At 42.6% G+C, this 24385-nt stretch overlaps 3 protein-coding genes, 1 long non-coding RNA gene and 1 pseudogene across 5 annotated transcripts in view; 1 reads left to right on the forward strand and 4 right to left on the reverse strand.

Annotated features, from left to right (window-relative positions):
- LOC144326624 (uncharacterized) overlaps positions 1-24385 on the reverse strand; it is a 297359-nt gene that overhangs the window by 73782 nt on the left and 199192 nt on the right. The window lies entirely within an intron of this gene.
- LOC144326705 (uncharacterized) lies at positions 2518-5728 on the forward strand. The gene is made up of 2 exons (XR_013391686.1): positions 2518-2705; positions 3717-5728. It is a non-coding gene; the product is annotated as an uncharacterized LOC144326705 (long non-coding RNA).
- On the reverse strand, positions 6320-8218 carry LOC144326672 (uncharacterized). Its single transcript, XM_077923374.1, has one exon. It carries the CDS (start codon positions 8216-8218, stop codon positions 7253-7255), a length of 966 nt encoding a protein of 321 aa, XP_077779500.1. The 3' UTR covers positions 6320-7252.
- Positions 8382-11819, reverse strand: LOC144326655 (uncharacterized; annotated as a pseudogene). The gene is made up of 2 exons (XR_013391643.1): positions 11747-11819; positions 8382-9789 (listed from the first exon to the last, which is right to left on the reverse strand). The product of XR_013391643.1 is annotated as an uncharacterized LOC144326655 (transcript).
- The window catches only part of LOC144326617 (uncharacterized), a 28941-nt gene continuing 14655 nt past the window's right edge, over positions 10100-24385 (reverse strand). The window contains exon 2 of the mRNA XM_077923146.1: positions 10100-14632. Coding sequence (XP_077779272.1) covers positions 12477-14632 — 2156 coding nt within the window. The 3' untranslated portion in view covers positions 10100-12476. The remainder of the gene's footprint in view (positions 14633-24385) is intronic.

The following is a 24385-nucleotide window of genomic DNA, read 5'->3' on the forward strand; positions in this document are numbered from 1 at the left end:
TATGGGATAAATATAATAATCTGCTGGAAAGAAAAACACCTCTTTGGCTTCCACCCACAAAAGCAACAGCTTTTTAAAAAATGCAATAGGGAAGAAGCAATGGGCAACTTACAGAGATCTTTTGGACTTTTCGGAAGAAGAAATAAAACTGAATAAACAGGATGAGGTGGGAGGTGTGGTGGCGGATTGGTTTCAATACCATCAAATCATCTTGTTTGGACAAGATAAAGGGAGAGGTTTTTGGACTGAAAGTTCACAGTTTGAAAGAGATATTATTGAGAGGAAAGAGAAAGTGTTCCCCAAATTTCAGGTAGAAAACTGTCCAATCTGAAGAAGTGTGCATGCACACGAAAGCTTATCCCCAGAACAAACTTAGTTGGTCTCTTAGGTACTACTGAACAATTTTTAAAAACAACTTTCCAAAATGTATGAGATGCTATTAGAATGGGAAACAAAATAAAACTGGTAAAATCTGCAATGATACACTGGGCCAGAAATTTAGGTCATAATTAGAGCTGGGCTTGATGTTAATGTGCTAACTGTTTCCTAATATTTGAGCTGACGTTATATCGCAAATCCAATGTGTATAAGGCCTAGGAAATATCCGATTTTAAATATCGTGATAACTCGTCAGCTAACAGTTGCAGTGTTCTCACCAGCTAAACCTCACAATATGACCTGCTAAACGTTGCCATGTTATCAGCAGCTAAAGATTGCAATCAGGGTGGATACAATCGATTTTTTTTTTAAAGGGATTTTTTTATTTTAATCAGAATTTTAAAAATAAATAAAATGCTTTTAGAGGAAAAAATCTACCTAAAGATAGTTTTATACTTAATTACATTATAGTCCAAAGGCTATTCATCAGGAAATAATTTAATTATTTAATTATCTAGCATGAGGCTTTATATGCAAAATTTATTTTTTTTGGTAAACGAATTCCATTAATCCATTCACAATGTCATGCTCTTCCAGAGGTTTCTGTAAGATTATTTGGGGAAGTTTTTCTAATGAGAAGATATTGTCACAGATGCTTGTTTTTGCCATTCTCAAAAGTGTGAATTTATTCCCCAAAATATATTTGGAGAACCTTAATCCCATTGTTCCAATGCAGAATTATATAAACAGAATCAACCCCTTAAATTCTAAGTTCTAAGAGGTTCAATGAACAGATGGTTTGCAGTGGAAGAGATTTGCACAAGTAGCTAAGTGTGAAGCAGTAAAAATGAAAGTGCAACCTTGTGAGCAGAATACTCCACACATCTTGGGGTCTTTGTGTAATAATTGTGCAAGTCAGACTTGAGGCAAGTGCTGAAGGCTCTTCAGGGCTGGCAACCTCTTCCCAATCCCACTGGGTTCCAACAACCGCACTAACACTTAACTGTACAGAATAGGCACCTGGATGCAGAAGTCAATCCCAAGGGGTGGCTGGTAGTGGAGGAGGTGAAGTGCTTAAGTTCTGAGTTTTTCTTGTGCGCTAAAACTCAGTCTGCTTGGTTGTTGTTTTTTAAAAAAATGTTTACCAACATGCTATATTATTGTTTTACTTAAATAAATTGCTTAAGTTGTTATTAAGGAAATGATTATTTTTCTCCTTCCAATAAATTACAGCAGAAATGTTGTCCAAATATAGACAGTTAACTATTAAACCTCAGAATGATTTCATAATAATCTGTCTATGTCGGACACGACTAAACAACTAAACAACAACATACTGACTAGTGATTTACCGTAAATTGTGATTGAAATCAATTTGATATATATCAAATTCACGCTGATTGCAATCTACCACAACGTCTGAAATAAGGCTGGAACTATACAGAGGCAAACACGGGGCGCGGGTGGCGCTGTGGGTTAAAGCCTCAGCGCCTAGGGCTTGCCGATCGAAAGGTCGACGGTTCGAATCCCCGTGGCGGGGTGCGCTCCCACTGCTCTATCCCAGCGCCTGCCAACCTAGCAGTTCGAAAGCACCCCCGGGTGCAACTAGATAAACAGGGACCGCTTACTGGCGGGAAGGTAAACGGCGTTTCCGTGTGCTGCGCTGGCTCGCCAGATGCAGCTTTGTCACGCTGGCCACGTGACCCGGAAGTGTCTCTGGACAGCGCTGGCCCCCGGCCTCTTAAGTGAGATGGGCGCACAACCCTAGAGTCGGACACGACTGGCCCGTACGGGCAGGGGTACCTTTACCTTTACCTTTATACAGAGGCAAACAGGACAATGTCCTGGCAGCTGCTACTACTTAGGGGTCTGAAACGGATAAATGGAAATATTATCAATCCTCACACACTCAGTTTCATCAGCAGGGAAGCCAAGATGCATCCTAGCAGGACTTTTGGGTTTGGGCTTGGCTACCAAATGGTGGTATTCAGGACAATCCAAAGTATGGCTAGGAGTCCTAGTGAATACAGATAATCTGGGACAGCCAGACTGCCAGCAGGGAGACTGGGGAATAAGATGTGATGGAAGGGGAGGGGTCTCTGTCGAGGCTCCTCCCCTTCCTTTAACCCTTCCCTGGACTCCCTCTCTCCCTTTCCCCACCCAGGCGCCCCACGACCCCAGGGAGAATGGGGGGCCTCAGCCCCACCCCCAGCCCTGCTTGGGGTCCTCCTTCCCCTTCCCGCCAGGGCAGCTGAGCATCTCTCGGCCCCCCAGGAAAGAGAAAGGGGAGTCTGGCGGTGCTGCTGCTGCCCAGGAGATCTTGCAAGGTGTAGATCCCTGCAGGTGTTGGGTCCCCCCTTCCCACCTGGATCGGGGCCTGGATCGGGGCCCCTGTCGACGGGCCCCAGGGAGGGCGTTTTCTTGGGGGGGGGTATCTTCGTCCTCCCTCCCCCTCTTATCCCCCCTCCTCTCCCCCTCTTTACCTCTTGGTCCTCCGCCTCCCTGGCTCCGGATTAGTCCGCTCTCCTTGTCTGCAATAGAAAGGGCGGCGGCCACGGGGGGGGGGGGGATTTTCAGCGACGCCCTCCTTGTCTGCAATAGAAGGGGCTGGAGGGGGGGCTCTCCACTGACGCCCCTCCTCCTTTTCCGGCTGGCCACTTCCGGCGCGTTTGGCAGCGCCACTTCCGGCTCCTTTTCCGACGCGCGCGTCCCTAGAGCTACATCTCCAAGAGCAGCCCCTCCCTGTGTCCGGAGGGGAAGGAGACGGGGCGGCGCTGCCTCTGGCCTCCTGCTCTGGGGGCTCCATGGAGACCCGGCCCCCGCCCCCCAACTGGCGGCAGGGAGGGGGGGAAGCTGGGCAAGTTTCGGCAGGGGGAGGATCTCCTTCTGGGCCTCCTTCTGCATGCCAAGCACTCAGCCGGGGTCCTTCTGCATGCAGAGCAACGGCTGCATTGCTGAGCTACGCCCCCTAACAGCCAAGCCCAGCTTCAAACACCAGTCCCTCTCCCCCCCATTGAAAAACCACCCCCTGGATTGGGAGGCAGTGAGGGATTCCAGACAGACAGAGGCGCCCTTGCTCTGGAATTCCCTTGCCAGCAGGGAGACTTCAAAAGCCCCCCCAATGCCTCCCCCTTCCCTCATTTAGTAGGGAGACTTTTCATCTTGTGGTTGGGTCATTTCAAATCCAGTTTTTCTCTCTCTTTTAATACTGTTGTTGGTTTCCTTTAAATTATTCTGTTCGCTAGTGATATTTCACATAGCCTTTGTGAATGCAAAGCAACTGTGGCTCTTATGATCCCTGCAGAGTATTAAGTGTTGTTCTAACCTCCCTATTGCAGGTGGAAAGAGGAATGTGGGGCTTGCTTATAATATCACATGAAATTTCTTCCGCAAAGAGGCCTGAAGATGTTTGGCTTTACCTGTCCCAGTTGTCGTCCCAATAGCCGCAGTTGGGCTTCTCCAGCCAGGTGCCAGGGCAGGGCAGGAGGCTGCGTTGGCCGGAGAAGACAGAAGCAGCAGCCCCGGCGGAGCGAAGGACAGAGGCAGGGGAACCGGGGCGTTGCTGCAGCTTTTACCCACCACCTGCTGCTGCTTCCCAACCCGCAAGCGACAGCTGCGGCCGCTGCAACAAACTGCCTGAACACCATGGGAGGAATGAAGGAGGGAGGGGGTGACGAAGAAAGCACGTGAGGAGAAGGGGCGCAGAAAAGGAAGGAATGGCGGACTGAGGGAGAGGGAGGAGCAAGAGGAAAATTCAGCAGCAGCCGGCAGCCAGTGTCACACCCCCTTCCCAGCGCCACCCTTCAGAGGCAGGCAGGGGTGAGCCGACTCCCCCCGTTGATGGCGCCTGGTGTGGGACAAGATTGCTCGTCCCTGAGGAGAAAAGCGCTGCCGTGTGAGGGAGAGGGAAAGAACGTGCGTGCTGGCAATCCACGCGTGCTTCCTGGACCGTCCGCAGGCCGGATCTAGAAGGCAATTGGGCCTGATCTGGCCCACGGCCCTTAGTTTCCCAACCCAGATGCTTGGAGATTCAGACCCCCATTAGAACAAGAGTAAACATGTTCTTCTGATTCAAAGGATTCTGCGGGAAGAAGAAACATGATCTGGATATTGAAGGAACCTGCCTACAGGATTAAAGACTAGAGATCCAGCCAAGAACTACCGTATTTTTTGCTCTATAACACGCACCTGACCATAACACGCACATCGTTTTTAGAGGAGGAAAACAAGGGGGGGGGGAATTCTGAATGAAACAGTGGATGTATCATTTTTGTGCTTCATGCTGTGGCCACAGACATGTGATCTGATGGCGAATTTGGGGTGACCCAATGCAGAGATCCTGAGAATCCCTGTGGATTCATGCTTTGTAACCACGTTTTTGCACCATTGCAGCCCCAAGCAACAGTGGGTGCGTGATTTTGGGGGGGCAGGCTGTAGCCATGGACATGCTATGTGATCTGATGGTGAATTTGGGGTGACCCAATGCAGAGATCCTGAGGATCCATGTGGATCCATGCTTTGTAACCACGTTTTTGCACCATTGCAGCCCCAAGCAACAGTGGCTGTGTGTTTTTTGGGGGGCAGGCTGTAGCCATGGAGATTTAACGGGAGGGAGGAAAGAAAGAAAGAAAGAAAGAAAGAAAGAAAGAAAGGCAAAAGTCCCCCCACCCCACCCCACCCAAGCCAGCCCTCTCTCTCCCTCCCTCTCTCCCACCTGCATGTTTTCTGGCTGCCTGCGAGGAGCAGGGAGAGGAATTAGAAGGAAGGACGCTCAGCTTTCCCCTCTGCTTGCCTGGAGGGGAGGGGATTTGCCTGCTCTTTGTTCCGTTTGAGCAAACACAGCAACGAAACACAAGCGGGTGGGCAGTAAGACCCTGAGGCAGAATGCTGGAAAGCAGCCGCTTCCTCTTTTCAGGTTTCCCTTCTCCGACACGCGATTTGATTTTTGACTGATTTTTGTTGCTGCGCTTGCCCTAGTCGGCTCCAGGGACCACACATTCGCTCAATAACACGCACAGACATTTCCCCTTCCCTTTTAGGAGAAAAAAATCTGCGTGTTATAGAGAGAAAAATACGGTATATCAGATCAAAACTCAAAATGGATGATAATGAGGGGTGAAAAGAGTTCATTGTATAGATGGAGACTAAATAAGGGTTTATTTGAAAAACACTGAATTACAACATATTCCAATTACGTTAGAGTATCAAAAAATGTTAAAAACATTTGGAAATATAGGGGCGGATGAAACTATCACTTTTACGAAGGATTTCAACCATAAAGAGAAATGTTTTACCTAAGATACTGTTTTTATTTTAAATTACCAATAATAAATAATGTTTGCTTCTTTAACGAATGGCAAAGAGATATTTCATGATTACTCTGTCAGGGGGAAAACACCAAGAATAAAGTATAAAATTTTGATAGATACTAAAAATAGAGGTGGATTCGCACTGCTAGATTTTCTACTACGAGGCAGCCTCTTTGTGTTGGTTAAAAGAATGGATATCGTTGGACAACACACTATTGCTGGATTCTCAGTGGAATCTCGGTTGTAGAAGGCTTCGGAAGTTGAACGTTTGGGGCTTTCAAACGCCAAGAACCCACAGGTGAATGCTTCCATTTTTGAACGCAATTTGTAAATAAAATTATATAAAGTGGTGCCTCAGGTTAAGTACTTAATTCGTTCCGGAGGTCCGTTCTTAACCTGAAGACCACTTTAGCTAATGGGGCCTCCTGCTGCTGCTCTGCCGCGGGAGCACGCTTTCTGTTCTCATCCTGAAGCAAAGTTCTTAACCTGAAACACTATTTCTGGGTTAGCAGAGTCTGTAACCTGAAGCGTATGTAACCCGAGGTACCACTGTATTAATAAAATTATCTATATATAAAGCAATTGAAACACTTCCCACATTGTTGGGTTGAAATAAGCGACAGACGAATGGCAAGGTGTCATACGGGAGCCATCAATCGAGCATGTCTCGGAGAGTCCCTTTTATTGAATATTACAGCATTACATATGTGCTTGTTGCTGATTGGTTAACATGAATACAATGCAAGGGTTGAAAATAGGTATTAATCATCAATAGATTAAAGGGTGGGAAAGGGAACACAGAATGGGACAGGCGTGAAACCTCCTTATTAAACTATTAACTAGTGATTGAGTATCAAGACTTAAACTATTACTAATGATTGATTTTGCATGACATGAAAGAACATAACAATCATGATCCGTGGATGTGGTCAATAATGCGTTAAGAACAGGTCAGGGTACTGAACTCAATGTGAACTGATCAGAACATTCCCAGACCCATGTGTAGAGGCAAAAATATCCCAGCATCCATCCCAGCACCACACTCCTTCCATTCAAACCATTTTAGATTTTTCAGTTTGTGGATTGTAGGGCTTCAACTCTTAAAGGTTTCCTCCTTGCGAGTCCATTGATGGTTTCTAAGAACATCAGGACTGAAGCTCTATGTACACTCCATATACGTAAGTGGTTTTCCCTTTTTGAGTTCGCTGATGTTTGCTAAGGTTTCCACTTCTATTGACGCTCTTTCCACACTCCATACATTTATTTGCTTGTCCCCGAGTGAGTCTGTTGATGTCGTCTAAGTTTCCTGTGTGTGAAATTAGGGTTCTACTCAGAAACTCTTTCAACTCTCCATACATTTAAATGGTTTCTCCCCTGTGTGTGTCCATTGATGTTTTCTAACATTTCCAACATTGGTGAAGCCCTTTCCATACTCCTTACATTTAAATGGTTTCTCCCCTGTGTGAGTTTCATGATGGATACTAAGTGCTGTACCATCAATAAAGCTCTTTCCACATTCCACGCATTTAAATGGTTTCTCCCCTGTGTGAGTTCGTTGATGTTTTCTAAGTGTTCCACTGCAATTGGAAGCTCTTTCCGCACTCGGTGCATTTAAATGGTTTATCCCCAGTGTGAGTTTGATGATGGATTCGAAGTTTTCTACTCTCATTGAAGCTCTTATCACACAGCATACATTTAAATGGTTTTTCCCCAGTGTGAGTTTTATGATGAATATTCAGTCCTCTATTTGTATTGAAGCTCTTTCCAAACTCCAAACATTTAAATGGTTTCTCCCCTGTGTAAATCCGTTGAGGGATTCTAAGGTATCCACTCTGACTGAAGCTCTTTCCACATTCCATGCATTTTAATGGTTTTTCCCCTGAGTGAGTCCATTGATGTCTTCTTACTGCTCCACTAGAAGTGAAGCCCTTTCCAGACTCCTTACATTCAAATGGTTTTTCCCCTGTGTGAGTCCGTTGATGGATTCTAAGTGTTCCATGATCAGGGAAGTGCTTACCGCAATCCATGCAATTAAATGGTTTCTCCCCTGTGTGAGTCAATTGATGGATTCTAAGTGTTCTACTGCGATTGAAGCTTTTTCCACATTCCATGCATTTAAATGGTTTCTCCCCTGTGTGAGTCCGTTGATGTCTTCTTACAGCTCCATCAGAAGTGAAGCTCTTTCCACACTCCATACATTCAAATGGTTTTTCCCCTGTGTGAGTTCGATGATGGATTCTAAGTTTTCTACTCTCAGTGAAGCTCTTATCACACAGCATACATTTAAATGGTTTTTCCCCAGTGTGAGTTTTATGATGAATATTCAGTCCTCTATTTGTATTGAAGCTCTTTCCACAATCCAAACATTTAAATGGTTTCTCCCCTGTGTGAATCCGTTGAGGGATTCTAAGGTATCCACTCTGACTGAAGCTCTTTCCACACTCCTTACATTTATATGGTTTCTTGCCCGTGTGTGTCTGTTGATGTTTTCTAAATGATCCACTATCGGTGAAGCTCTTTCCACACTCCATGCATTTATATGGTTTTTCCCGTGTGAGTTCGTTGAGGGATTCTAAGGTATCCACTCTGACTGAAGCTCTTTCCACACTCCTTAAATTTATATGGTTTCTTGCCCGTGTGTATCTGTTGATGTTTTCTAAATGATCCACTATTGGTGAAGCTCTTTACACACTCCTTACATTTATATGGTTTCTCCCGTGTGAGTCCGTTGATGAATTCTAAGGTATCCATTCTGAGTGAAACTCTTTCCACATTCCATGCATTCAAATGGTTTCTCCCCTGTGTGACTCCATTGATGAATTCTAAGGTGTCCACTCTTACTGAAGCTCTTTCCACATTCCATGCATTTAAATGATTTCTCCCCTATGTGACTCCGTTGATGAATTCTAAGGTCTCCACTCCGACTGAAGCTCTTTCCACACTCCATGCATTTAAATGGTTTCTCCCCTGTGTGACTCCATTGATGAATTCTAAGTTTTCCACTCTGACTGAAGCTCTTTCCACATTCCATGCACTTAAATGGTTTCTCGCCTGTGTGACTCCGTTGATGAATTCTAAGGTGTCCACTCCTACTCAAGCTCTTTCCACACTCCATGCATTTAAATTGTTTCTCCCCTGTGTGACTCCGTTGATGAATTCTAAGGTGTCCACTCTCACTGAAGCTCTTCCCACACTCCATGCATTTAAATGGTTTCTCCCCAGTGTGACTCTGTTGATGAATTCTAAGGTGTCCACTCTGACTGAAGCTCTTTCCACACTCCATGCATTTCAAATGGTTTCTCCCCTGTGTGACTGCGTTGATGAATTCTAAGGTGTCCACTCTGACTGAAGCTCTTTCCACACTCCATGCATTCAAATGGTTTCTCCCCCGTGTGACTCCGTTGATGAATTCTAAGGTGTCCACTCTCACTGAAGCTCTTCCCACACTCCATGCATTTAAATGGTTTCTCCCCCGTGTCAGTCCGTTGATGAATTCTAAGGTATCCACTCTGAGTGAAACTCTTTCCACATTCCATGCATTCAAATGGTTTCTCCCCCGTGTGAGTCCGTTGATGAATTCTAAGGTATCCACTCTCAGTGAAGCTCTTTCCACACTCCATGCATTCAAATGGTTTCTCCCCCGTGTCACTCCGTTGATGAATTCTAAGGTGTCCACTCTGACTGAAGCTCTTTCCACACTCCATGCATTTAGATGGTTTCTCCCCCGTGTGAGTCCGTTGATTAATTCTAAGGTATCCACTCTGACTGAAGCTCTTTCCACACTCCATGCATTTAAATGGTTTCTCCCCTGTGTGACTCCGTTGATGAATTCTAAGGTGTCCACTCTCAGTGAAGCTCTTTCCACACTCCAAGCATTTAAATGGTTTCTCCCCTGTGTGAGTCCATTGATGTTTTCCAAGTGTTCCACTTTCAGTGAAACTCTTCCCACACTCCATACTTTCAAATTGTTTCTCCTCTCTCTTTTCACAATCCATGAATTTATATGGTTTCTTTGTTATTCCCATTGGACATGGCCCTCCAGAATTTTGACTGCCTTCTCCATTGTCTTCTTTCAACAGGGAGGAGCGGGGGGAAAGGAAACCTAGGAAGAGAACAAAGGAATATTACACACATCAATTAGCACCTGCTCTTATTTTGACATCTCGTACATTCTTTCCTGTCCTCCATATGAAATTTTTCGGAAAGACAGATGAAATAATGTTAAATAATAGTAATGCATCATCAGCCTTTCCTAACCTTTAATTAAGCATTAATGAAGCAGCATTATCTTAGAATACGGTTGAACTGTGGGCTTTACGTTTGATAAAAAATGGTTTATCACAGGAAAGGAAGCTGCTCTATGTTCCATGAACCTGGCCAATATTCATCAGGGTCCTAAGTTCATCATGAAGTTCTTCATCCGCTGCACTATAATCCTCCACCCCTTAGGCCACATTTTGTCCCCTTCGACCTCTAGATCTTTATTCATCACCTGCACATTTCCTTTGGCCTCAGGAGGTCCATACTGACCATTTTGGGAGACCCATATATAAGTCTAATGACAAGGCTTGGTGCTTGTGGTCGGTTGAAGGAGTGCTCAGTTGGAGAATGTTCTTGGGGTTGGACCTCCATCTCTCAGCCTTGCATTCTTGAATGGAGAGAATAGAGCTGCAGAAGGAAAGCAGCTGGAGCCTGACTGCTGGGAAGGCCAGATTGAGACACCCACCCCCATTATGATTTATAATAATTATATGCTGCCATGTCTCACACCCGCCTCCTGACACTGGCTTATCTTAGTGGAGATTCCCTGTCCAGGCCTCTCTCACTGTTCTTCCTCCCTTTTCCTGGGTGGCCAAGGGCTTCTGGATATTCTAGCTCTGCTCCAACTGGGATTTATTTATTAAATTGTTATACCTCTCTTCATTTGAAGATCACAAGATAAAAATATGTGTTACACTGAAAAAGGTGAGTATTAAAGGTGAATAACACTGATTGTGGGAAAGAAAATAAAGAAGATGAAACCAGTGGTGTGTCCTCCTGAATGTAACATAATAAGAATAAGAACAAGAATAATGAAGTGTAAAGAAGAAACCAATCTTCAAATCAGTTTCATATTCCCTGGCTGTATTTCTCTGCCATGATTGTGACTCAGAATCTTAGCCACACTTTATTCTAGATTATCAACTGGACATAGGAGCCAGACATCCCTGGGATTTCATCCAGACATTCCTTTAGTGTGGGCAGCAGCAGCGTACAAAGGAATGAAGCAACTTTGGGGTCAAACCATTTCCTTCAGAACATCTTCCCCAGCGGCCAGCAGGGTTGATAAACTGCTCAGTGGGGACACCTTGGATTTATAGTGTTAGGGTCTCCTCTTTAAGACTCCTTAAAGGGAGTGAAAGGCGGGATATCAAATCCAAACTAGACGAGCTGGAGGAGGGAGATAGCTGATAAGGGGAAAGGGGACTTAAAACTGTTTAAAGGATTCAATGAGGGATTTAAAATTGTTTTCATTGAATGTGAATGGTTTGAACAACAAAACCAAATGAAATAAAATTACACATATTTTCACAAGGAAACAACAACAAAAATGATTATTGGTAAATAAAGGACTAGGACAGGAATTCATATAAAACAAAGAAAAGAGGGGTGGTACTATGTATTAATTCCAAACTGGACTCTAAACAGATCTTTAGAGGTGAAGAATTATTGCAGTGAAAGTGATGGTGAAGGAGAAAAAAATATTATTGGTAGGAGCTGACACACCTAATGAGGAAAAAGAAAGATTTCTTCCAACTATTGGATGAAAGTATGTCTGAGGTTTATGATGGAAATATAATTATTATGGGCGATTTTAATGGAGTAGTATCACTGGACTAAGAACACTGCAGAAAGGTATCTCAAAAGAAGCCAAAATACCACATACGTTTTTTGTAATTAATTATGTAATTAGGAAGAATTTATAGAGAGTTTGGGAAATGTATAAGGATTTGTTGGAAAAGAAAACATCTTTGTGGCTTTCAGCCAACCATATGAATTATAACGAGGGATAAAATTACTTAGGGTGATGCTCCTGAAGAAACCATGAAGCATTTCTTTTAGGGATAACTGGGTCAAATGCTCCAAGACAGATGAACGAAAGCAGCAAGAGCACTTTATGCACAAAAATGGCAAAATCAAGAGACAGCTACAATTGATCAAGAGAGCGGCAGTTAAAAGTGATGGAATATGGCAAATTGGCAAATTGAACTATGAAAATAAGAAATCAAGGCAGACTTTAAGGAGGAGTGGAAACCTTTTGTTGAATATTTAAAGAATTTTTGTAAACATGTACAAACACAGGTAGGAGCTGAATGAAAAGCAACAGTTGAAAACTTGCTGGAGAAGAGTGTGGAAAAGGTAAGGTATAAATATCTGAAAAATGCAGCAATTTAAAAATTCTATGGGGAAACCATGGAGAGGAAGTCAAGTATGAAATAAATGTGTATCTGGAAAGTATGTAGCAATTTGTAAATAAATTGCATATAAAATCATATACATATAAAGTAATAGAAGAACTTCCCACACTCCTTCCATTCAAATCATTTCTGCTTTTTCAGTTTGTTGGTAGATTGTTGGGTTTCAACTCTTAAAGCTTCTCCTCCTTGTGAGTCCATTGATGTTTTGTAAGAACATCAGGATTGAAGAGCTATCTACACTCCATATAAGTAAGTGGTTTTCGCTCTGTGAGTTCAATGGTGTTTGCTAAGGTGTACACTTCTATTGAAGCTCTTTCCACACTCCATGCATTTAAATGGTTTCTCCCCTGTGAGTGCGTTGATGAATTCTAAGGTTTCCACTAGTAGTGAAGCTCTTTCCACATTCCATGCACATAAATGGTTTCTCCCCTGTGTGACTCCGTTGATGAATTCTAAGGTCTCCACTCTGACTGAAGCTCTTTCCACACTCCATGCATTCAAATGGTTTCTCCCCTGTGTGACAACGTTGATGAATTCTAAGGTGTCCACTCTGACTGAAGCTCTTTCCACATTCCATGCATTTAAATGGTTTGTCTCCCGTGTGACTCCGTTGATGAATTCTAAGATTTCCACTCTGACTGAAGCTCTTTCCACACTCCATGCATTTAAATGGTTTCTCCCCCGTGTGAGTCCGTTGATGAATTCTAAGGTATCCATTCTGAGTGAAACTCTTTCCACATTCCATGCATTCAAATGGTTTCTCCCCTGTGTGAGTCCGTTGATGAATTCTAAGGTCTCCACTCTGACTGAAGCTCTTTCCACACTCCAAGCATTTAAATGATTTCTCCCCTGTGTGACTCCGTTGATGAATTATAAGTTTTCCACTCTCAGTGAAGCTCTTTCCACACTCCATGCATTTAAATGGTTTCTCCCCTGTGTGACTCCGTTGATGAATTCTAAGGTATCCATTCTGAGTGAAACTCTTTCCACATTCCATGCATTCAAATGGTTTCTCCCCTGTGTGACTCCGTTGATGAATTCTAAGGTGTCCACTCTGACTGAAGCTCTTTCCACACTCCATGCATTCAAATGGCTTCTCCCCTGTGTGACTGCGTTGATGAATTCTAAGTTTTCCACTCTCAGTGAAGCTCTTTCCACACTCCATGCATTCAAATGGTTTCTCCCCCGTGTGACTCCGTTGATGAATTCTAAGTTTTCCACTCTGACTGAAGCTCTTTCCACACTCCATGCATTCAAATGGTTTCTCCCCCGTGTGACTGCGTTGATGAATTCTAAGTTTTCCACTCTCAGTGAAGCTCTTTCCACACTCCATGCATTTAAATGGTTTCTCCCCCGTGTGAGTCCGTTGATGAATTCTAAGGTATCCACTCTGAGTGAAACTCTTTCCACATTCCATGCATTCAAATGGTTTCTCCACCGTGTGAGTCCGTTGATGAATTCTAAGGTCTCCACTCTGACTGAAGCTCTTTCCACACTCCAAGCATTTAAATGATTTCTCCCCTGTGTGACTCCGTTGATGAATTCTAAGTTTTCCACTTTCAGTGAAGCTCTTCCCACACTCCATGCATTTAAATGGTTTCTCCCCCGTGTGACTCCGTTGATGAATTCTAAGGTGTCCACTCTGACTGAAGCTCTTTCCACACTCCATGCATTCAAATGGTTTCTCCCCCGTGTGACTCCGTTGATGAATTCTAAGGTGTCCACTCTGACTGAAGCTCTTTCCACACTCCATGCATTCAAATGGTTTCTCCCCCGTGTGACTCCGTTGATGAATTCTAAGGTGTCCACTCTGACTGAAGCTCTTTCCACACTCCATGCATTTAAATGGTTTCTCCCCCGTGTGAGTCCGTTGATGAATTCTAAGGTATCCACTCTGAGTGAAACTCTTTCCACATTCCATGCATTCAAATGGTTTCTCCACCGTGTGAGTCCGTTGATGAATTCTAAGGTCTCCACTCTGAGTGAAACTCTTTCCACATTCCATGCATTCAAATGGTTTCTCCACCGTGTGAGTCCGTTGATGAATTCTAAGGTCTCCACTCTGACTGAAGCTCTTTCCACACTCCAAGCATTTAAATGATTTCTCCCCTGTGTGACTCCGTTGATGAATTCTAACGTCTCCACTCTGACTGAAGCTCTTTCCACACTCCATGCATTTAAATGGTTTCTCCCCCGTGTGACTCCGTTGATGAATTCTAAGGTGTCCACTCTCAGTGAAGCTTTTTCCACACTCCATGCATTTAAATGGTTTCTCTCCTGTGTGAGTCCATTGATGTTTTCCAAGTGTTCCACTGTCAGTGAAACTCTTCCCACACTCCATACTTTCAAATTGTTTCTCCTCTCTCTTTTCACAATCCATGAATTTATATGGTTTCTTCGTTATTCCCATTGGACATGGCCCTCCAGAATTTTGACTGCCTTCTCCATTGTCTTCTTTCAACAGGGAGGAGCGGGGGGAAAGGAAACCTAGGTAGAGAACAAAGGAATATTACACACATCAATTAGCACCTGCTCTTATTTTGACATCTCGTACATTCTTTCCTGTCCTCCATATGAAATTTTTCGGAAAGACAGATGAAATAATGTTAAATAATGGTAATGCATCATCAGCCTTTCCTAACCTTTAATTAAGCATTAATGAAGCAGCAGTATTTTATAATACAGTTGAACTGTGGGGTTTACGTTTTATAAAAAGTGGTTTCTCACAGGAACGGGAGCTGCTCTATGTTCCATGAACCTGGCCAAGATTCATCAGGGTCCTAAATTCATCATGAAGTTCTTCATCCGCTGCACTATAATCCTCCACCCCTTGGGCCACATTTTGTCCCCTTCGACCTCTAGATCTTTATTCATCACCTGCACATTTCCTTTGGCCTCAGGAGGTCCATAGTGATCATTTTGGGAGACCCATATATGTCTAGTGACAAGGCTTGGTGCTTGTGGTCGGTTGAAGGAGTGTTCAGTTGGAGAATGTTCTTGGGGTTGGACCTCCATCTCTCAGCCTTGCATTCTTGAATGGAGAGAGCTCAAGATGCAGAAGGAAAGCAGCTGGAGCCTGACTGCTGGGAAGGCCAGATTGAGACACCCACCCCCATTATGATTTATAATAATTATATGCTGCCATGTCTCGCACCTGCCTCCTGACACTGGCTTATCTTAGTGGAGATTCCCTGTCCAGGCCTCTCTCATTGTTCTTCCTCCTTTGCCCTGGGTGGACAAGGGCTTCTGGATATTTTAGCTCTGCTCCAACTGGGATTTATTTATTAAATTGTTATACCTCTCTTCATCTGAAGATCACAAGATAAAAATATGTGTGACACTGAAATAGGTGAGTATTAAAGGTGAATAACACTGGCCAGAGTGGTGCATGCTCTGGTTATCTCCCGCTTGGACTACTGCAATGCACTCTACGTGGGGCTACCTTTGAAGGTGACTCGGAAACTACAACTAATCCAGACTGCGGCATCTAGACTGGTGACTGGGGGCGGCCGCCGAGACCATATAACACCGGTCTTGAAAGACCTACATTGGCTCCCAGTACGTTTCCGAGCACAATTCAAAGTGTTGGTGCTGACCTTTAAAGCCCTAAACGGCCTCGGTCCAGTATACCTGAAGGAGCGTCTCCACCCCCATCGTTCTGCCCGGACACTGAGGTCCAGCGCCGAGGGCCTTCTGGTGGTTCCCTCATTGCGAGAAGCAAAGCTACAGGGAACCAGGCAGAGGGCCTTCTCGGTAGTGGCGCCCGCCCTGTGGAACGCCCTTCCAGCAGATGTCAAACCGATAAACAACTACCTGACATTCAGAAGACATCTTAAGGCAGCCCTGTTCAGGGAAGTTTTTAACGTGTGATATTTTACTGTATTTTTGGTTTCCATGGAAGCCACCCAGAGTGGCTGGGGAGGCCCAGCCAGATGGGCGGGGTATAAATAATAAATTATAATTATAATTATTATTATGATTGTTGGAAAGAAAAGAAGAAGGAAACCCGTGGTGTGTCCTCCTGAATGTAATATAATAATAATAATAATAATAATAATAATAATAATAATAATAATAATAATAAAGTGTAAAGAAGAAACCAATCTTCAAATCAGTTTCATATTCCCTGGCTGTATTTCTCAGCCATGATTGTGACTCAGAATCTTAGCCACACTTTATTCTAGAATATCAACTGGATCTCTTTGTAATAGGAGCCAGACATCCCTGGGATTTCATCCAGACATTCCTTTAGTGTGGGCAGCAGCAGCGGAGGAAGGAAGGAATTAACATTGGGGGCAAACCACTTCCTTCAGAAGGTCTTCCCCAGCAGCCAGCAGGGTTGATAAACTGCTCAGTGTGGACACCTTGGCTTTATAGTGTTAGGGTCTGGATACCAATCATAATCCTTTGGAAATGTCTCAAGAACCCTTAAGATCCAGTTCCACCAACTCCCAAGTAACACTGAGCCCTAGAGGAACCTTCTGTGCTGAGTTGAGGCATCTCTTGTGGAGTTTGGAACTGACAGGGTTAAAACTCCGTGGTGTCCTGTATCTGGATCTGGGAGGAGCTGGGAGGAGCTCGATGCAGAGAAGTGCGTCACAGGATGTTGTTCTGACGCTCTTCAGATCTGTCTCTGCAACGGACAGAGAAGCAGCTCAGCTTAGAAGCTGCTCTGAGTGTGCTTTTGGAAAGCACAGAGAAATGGCCGAAGTTTCCGATGGTGTCTGATGGATTTATTACTCTGTAAATAAAGCTACTAGAGATAAGAACGGACTGTCTTTGGACCTGATTTATCCCTTTATCTCACACGGAAGCAGGACCGCTGCTACTCTGCATTTCTTTGGCCAGGTCAGCAGAGCCTACGCCGAGGAAGCGCTGCCTGGACCCAAAGATTTATTTCCGCAAATCTCTGGTCCTCCAGATGTGGTTGGACTCAAAGTACCACCTGCCCAAGCAAGGATGGCCCATGGCCAGGGAGGATGGGAGTCTTATCTGGGGGGACACACTTTCCCCTTTTCCCCCCCTCCTCTGAAAATGCGGAATGGGGGAGGTGGGGCACATTGACGCAAGGGGGACATTGACACACCAATAATATTTCAATATCAAGAGATGATATTCGTGTCGCGACATCACCCAAATGTGCCTATGCATGTGTGAGTAGAAGAGTTGCGACTGCGCTGGCCACCAGTTAGCCGTTGGCGTTTGAAGAGAGTAGGTGTGTTTTTAGCACGACCATCTAAAAATTATGTGAATTATGTTTCCGGAGGAAAAGGAGAAGAAGAACGGAGAGACGGACGAGGAACAAGAAGAAGAGGAACAAGAAGAGGATAGATTATAAAGAATAATAAATCTTAATTTTTTTTAAATTAATTAGGAAGTAAAATGGCATTGAAACTTTGGAATTGGAATGTGAATGGAATGAATGAGAAGAAAAAACGAAATAATATTGAACAATTCTTAAGGAAAAATTTGGATATCATCTGTCTTCAAGAAACTCATGTGGCAAGAAAACACAGAAAAATTTTAATCAACAACAGATTAGGAAATGAAGTTATATCTTCAGACAAAGAGAAAAAGAGAGGGGTCGTACTATATGTCAAGAAAAATATTGAAGCTCAACAAATTTTCAAAGATGAAGAAGGAAGAATTATTGCGATACAGATCAAATGGCAGGGCGAAAAATTAATAATTGTTGGGATCTATGCACCTAATGGAAATAAGACTGAGTTTTATAAAAATCTGGAGGAAAGACTCTTTGAATATATGGACCAAAAAGTGATATTAATGGGTGACATGAACGGAGTTGTTTCAATGGAAATGGACAGACTAAGAGATAAAGAAGTGAGTAAAGAAGGGAAACTACCAAAGACTTTTTTTTCCATGATAAAAAGTTGTAATTTAATTGATATTTGGAGATTAAGACACCCACTGGAAAAACAGTTTACATTTTACTCAGAACCAAATCAGTCAATGTCAAGAATAGACCAAATTTGGGTCTTGAATGAGCTAACACCAAGAATTCGACAAATAAAAATCCAGCCAAGAGTAATTTCTGATCACAGCCCAATAAAATTGGAAATCAAAAGCTACGAAGAAAGATCATTCAGGTGGAGATTAAATGACTACTTGCTGGACGACCAAAAAATTATACAAGATGCTAGGAAAAAACTAACAGAATTTTTTATGGACAATATGAACAAAGGCACAAGGATGAGCACAGTATGGGATGCAAGTAAGGCAGTAATGAGAGGGTTCTTCATCCAACAAAATGCGATTAAAAATAAGAACAGAGAGAAAGGAAAGAAGGAAATTCTAAAACAAATAATGGACAATGAACAAAAATTAATTAAGAAACCGAATAATCTGAAAATAAAACAAGATATCAAAGTCCTGCAAGCGCAGTTTGCAATGATAATAAATAAAGAGGTGGAATGGAACATCAAAAGATTAAGGCAAAATTTTTTTGAATTTGCTAACAAATCAGGCAAATGGCTTGCATGGCAAATTAAGAAAAGGAAAGAACAAAATACAATCAACAAAATCATCGTGGATGGAGAAGAAATTGAAAATCCAAAAAGTATAAGGAAAGGATTCCTGGATTTTTACAATCATCTGTATAATAACAGAGAAAGGAATAATATGAAGAAAATAGAGAGATATTTGAAAGAAAAAAAGGTGCAAAAGATCCCGACAGAAAAAAAAGACAGACTGAATGCTCCAATAGAGAACGACGAAATAATAGAGATCATAAAAGAATTGCAAAAAGGAAAGGCACCAGGACCAGATGGCTTTACATCTAGCTATTATAAAGAACTGAGGCACACCCTGACGGTACCAATGAAATAAGTTATGAATAATATTTTGAAACAGCAAGATATTCCGGAAACGTGGAAAGAAGCTTTTATTACATTGACCCCCAAGCAAGATTCTGATTTAACACAAGTGAAGAATTACAGGCCGATCTCATTGTTGAACACAGATTACAAGATCTTTTCTGGAATATTAGCAAAAAGATTAAAAAAGATAATACAAGAATTTATTCATGAAGATCAAGCAGGTTTTCTTCCAGGCAGACAGATGAAGGACAATGTGAGAAATATAATAAACATTTTGGAATATCTGACTGCAAGTAATGAGAAACAAGCTTTAATAATGTTTGTAGATGCGGAGAAGGCATTTGACAACATTTCATGGGAATTCATGTTAAAAAATTTCGATATGATGGATGTGGGGAATGACTTTTATAACGGCATAAGAGCAATTTATTCAGAGCAAACTGCAAAACTGATTGTAAATAACGTTCTGACAGAAGAAGTTAAAATAAGGAAAGGTACTAGACAGGGATGTCCTCTTTCGCCATTGCTATTTATAATGGTTCTGGAAGTCCTTTTGAGTTCAATTAGAAGAAATGAACTAATGAAAGCGGTGACAGTAGGTCGAAACGAATATAAAGTTAAAGCCTTTGCCGATGACCTGGTTATAATGATAGAAGACCCTGGAAACAGTTTAAATGAAGTTTTAAAGGAGATCGAACAATTTGGTAAGGTGGCCGGATTTATATTAAATAAGAAAAAAACCAAAGTAATGGCGAAGAATATGGATCAGACTTTAGTAGAAGACATCCAGAGAACAACAGAAATAGAGGTGGCAAAGAAGGTTAAATATCTGGGAATTTGGCTAACCCCCCAAAATATCGACATATTTCAAAACAACTATATACCGGTGTGGAATGGAATTAAGAAAGATTTGGAAGTCTGGGGCAGAATGAAATTCTCTTTTTCAGGCAGAATCTCAACGATTAAAATGTGCGTGCTTCCAAAGATGTTATTTTTGTTTCAGATGATTCCTATAATTAAGGGGACAAAGATCTTCATGGAGTGGCAAAGAATGATTTCAAGATATATCTGGCAGGGCAAGAGGCCAAGAATAAAATGTAAGTTATTAACAGATGCTAAAGAAAGAGATGGTTTTGCCCTGCCAGACTTAAAACTATACTATGAAGCGTCTTGTCTCTGTTGGTTAAGGGATTGGATAAAATTAAAAAATAATAAATTATTAGACTTGGAAGGTTTCGATAACAGATTTGGATGGCACGCCTATTTATGGTTGGAGAAGAAGAAAAGCCACAAAGGTTTTGAGAACCATATTTTTAGGAGCTCCTTATTAGTAATTTGGGAAAGGTATAAAAATGTACTGGAACCTAAAGTCCCACACTGGTTGTCTCCATTAGCGGTAATGAGTGTAAAGAAAATTAATATGAGAGGAGAGTGGATCACTTATGGAGACTTGGTAACTAAAGTGGGTGGGAAATGGACAATGAAGCCATATGAACAGGTAAAAGACTATGTGTTTGATTGGTTACACTACCTTCAGGTAAACGAAATGTTTAAAAAGGAATTAAAAGAGAGGGGATATTCAGAAAAAGAATCAAAATTTCAAACAGAGATAATAAATAATGATATTAAGATAATGTCAAAAATGTACAAAATTTTACTGGAATGGCAGACAAAGGACGAGGAGGTTAAATCGGTTATGATACATTGGGCCAGGGACTTCGGTTATAATATACAATTGACAGACTGGGAAAAAGTATGGAATGTAAATATGAAATTTACTGCATGTGTGGCGATAAAAGAAAATATCATGAAAATGGTATATAGATGGTACATTACACCGGTTAAGTTAGCAAAAATGTATAAGACATGTAATAAGTGTTGGAAATGTAAAGAAAAAGAAGGAACATTTTATCATATGTGGTGGGAATGTAAGAAGGTTAAGGGCTTCTGGGAGATGATATATAACGAATTGAAAAAGATGTTTAAATATACTTTTGTAAAAAAGCCAGAAGCCTTTTTGTTAGGAATAACAGGAAAAGAGATTACCAGAAGGGATTATAAACTTTTTCAATATGCAGTAACAGCGGCAAGAACCTTAATGGCCCAAAAATGGAAACAAGAGGATCTACTGACACTGGAAGAGTGGAGAATGAAACTTGTGGATTACGCAGAACTGGACAAAATGACTGGGAAAATCAGATACCAAAAAGACCACAAATTCATCGAGGACTGGGGAAAGTTGTCGGATTATCTGGAAAATAGATGTGATGTACAGACGTTAGTCAGTTTTAAAGAGGCTTTGTGACTGTTAAAGATGTATTGTAAAAGAAAAACAGAAGGGTTAAGATATTACTAACTGGCAATACAAGACGCGAGAAATGCGTACTGAATTAGAAATATGGATGATTGGTGGAGGAGCTGGTGGAAGTTCAAAAATTGTAAAATATGAGTATAAGATTGTGTTGAATAATTGGTGAAAGAAAATTTAATAAAAATTATATATATAAAAAAAATTATGTGAAATGTAAAAGTGTTCCAACACTTTTTTACGTCATTTAGTTAAGATTTAAAAATACCAAAGGTAAGTTATTCCACTCAGTAATCAGGATTACAGCTGATTTTCAAATAAGTTCAGTGGCTTTATTAACAATTGTTAGATTTTTTGAAAATGTCCGTTGGCGCACTTTGATACACTAAGGGTTAGCGCCTCCAGTAATGGCTGAATTCCTCTGATCGGGAGGAACTTGCTTTGTGGAAATCTGGGTCTGGCCGCCACGGCGAAGACGGAGACCCACTAAAAATCACAGGCGGGAGAAGCCTGTGAACGTGGGATTCGGCTGGCACCTTTTGCGCCTCCTCTACTCACAGGGAAACCTGTTTTCGGGGATCCGGAGCGACGGGTGAGTGGCGCGGTGCTTCGAATTGACTGCTTCTTTCACAGAGTGAAGCCGCATTGCTATTGCTGGAGAGCGCTGACTTTTTCCTGTGGACAATTTGATTCTAAAACAACTACCCGTGAGTAGAACGGAAAATTGGATCTTTAAACGTCTTAATTTGGCACCGAAACGGGGAGGTTTCAAAAAGGAAGTCTGCCTCCCCTTTTTGTAAATAGTCTGAAGCAAAGAGGCTGCAAGCTAAAGTATTGGAAAGCCTTCCGTAAAGGATTAAACTTCCATCGGCTAAAATTACTAAACCCCCCTTGGAAGCAGGAGAAGAGGGGGGAAATTTTGGATCGTGTAAGCCTGCAGGAGAGAGTGAAGAAAGTCAAATTACCACCGCTCTGAACCTGGAAACGGGCTGCTAGTAAGACCGATGTTTTGGAATTGCCCATTGAATGTGAATAGATCGTTCGTTCACAGCTAGTTAAATAAGAGAAATACATTGTTTCCATTGTCTCCCTCTGCGTTTAAAAAGGAGTAAAAGTAACTGAAAATTGAAACTAACTTTATTGTTTGAACTGTGCTTGAAAGGATACAAATCAAAATTGTTTCCCTCTAGAAGAAGCTTTTGAAATTGTTACATGAGTTGAGCTGGGGGGATCTCCAGCTGCAAGATAAAAAACTGTGAGAATCTGGGACTGACCTTGGATTGTTAAGAATGTTGACAGAAGAAGCCTTAGTGATTGCATTATGTAAGATAAATGACTCACTGGAACAGCTCCATAAGAAGACGGATGTGATGACTATAAAAATTGATAACTTGGGACAAAAGGTGACTAATTTTGGACAAAAAGCGAACATTAATACAGAAACTCTTCAGGAATCGATACAGGGATCTACTTTGACATGGCAAATTGTAGAGAAGGCGGGGGAGAAAGTTGTCGTTGTTGAACCTAAAATAGCACAAGTGGACAGGGAGAGAGCCCCAGCCTTACAGATGTAATTTGATGACTATAAGTTGATGCCTTTTATGATTGAATTTAGGGAAAGTCAGATTTTGAGGATTGGAGCCCTGCTTGGACTGGAGAAGGAAAGTTGGATAGATCCCTTCATGCAGGGATTTATTGACCTCTGGGACCTGGACTTGGGTCAGGAGGAGATTGGAGTTGTTGGGACCTCCAGATTTAGAGGAACTTTGAAATACGTCCTGAAATATCTTTGGGATCTTAGTTTTAACTATGGAGATTTGGCTGAGCTGTCAAGAAGGAATAAAAACATTGCTAGGTGGGAATTTCCCCGAGATCTACTCTTCAGCATCAAAGGAAGGAAAATAAGAACAAGATCAGCAGAAGACAAAGCAAAGTGCATGTATAAATATGAAGAAGACTTGCAGAAGGGACTTGGAAAAGAGTTAAGAGCCTCGGACAGAAGATCACCGGGTTGATGGACTATATGGAATTGACGGAGATGACTGGCAGGGTCCGAGACCAGGGAGAGGAGACGGTGGGAGAAGATTGGAAAAAGTTTAAAGTTTATCTATGGAAATACAGTGGTGCCCCGCAAGACGAATGCCCTCGCAAGACGGAAAACTCGCTAGACAAAAGAGTTTTCCATTTTGGAGTTGCTTCGCAAAACGAATTTCCTACGGGCTTGCTTCGCAAGACGAAAATGTCTTGCGAGTTCCTACGGGGTTTTTTTCCTTCCCCCCCTTTTTCTAATCCGCTAAGCCGCTTATCCGCTAAGCCACTAATAGCGCTAATCCGCTAAGCCGTCAATGGGCTTGCTTCGCAAGACGAAAGAAACCGCAAGACGAAGAGACTCGCGGAACGGATTCTTTTCATCTTGCGAGGCACCACTGTAATGGAGAGTATGCGTCCCCAAGATCTGACCCTTGAGTATGTGGTTGGCAGATTGACCGAAGAAGCAGAAAGAAGGTCAGATAAACAGGCTGAACTCCAAGAGCAGAGGAGTTACAGTCGAGGGGGCCAGCAGCAGAATCTGCCAATGGAGCAACGCCGAGGTTTGGACTTGGCCATGGCGGTGAGGAGGTGCTATAGATGCAACCAACCCGGGCATCTCCAACGTCAATGCAGGGCAAGACTTCCAGGAGACGACATGGAGCAGAGACAGCAATCGACGCAGAAACGTAAGCAGAAGGGGTTCTCTTCAGGGAAGAAGAGCACACGTTCTGCTCAGTTTGTTTCTGCATTTTCTCGAGAGGAGAGGAAGATACCTCGAGGAACATGGTTGCTGGACTCTGGGAGCAGCAGGATTATCTGCGACCGTCAGGAGGACTTTAAGACCCTGGGGAAGCCAGCTGATGGAAAAGACTCAATCTATCTTGCTGATGGTCGTAGAAGCAAGATTGATTGCCAGGGAACATGTTTCCTGTAGTGCTTGAACACTACTCTACCAGAGACTCTGTTTGTCAGCAGTTTGCTGTCTGTAAGCTGTTTGATTAATGCAGGGTATAGTGTTAAGTTCACGCAGGATGGCTGTCTGATAAAGAATGGAACTCAGGTATG

The sequence above is a fragment of the Podarcis muralis genome, chromosome 2, assembly GCF_964188315.1.
Source record: "Podarcis muralis chromosome 2, rPodMur119.hap1.1, whole genome shotgun sequence".
Classification (NCBI taxonomy): domain Eukaryota; kingdom Metazoa; phylum Chordata; class Lepidosauria; order Squamata; family Lacertidae; genus Podarcis; species Podarcis muralis.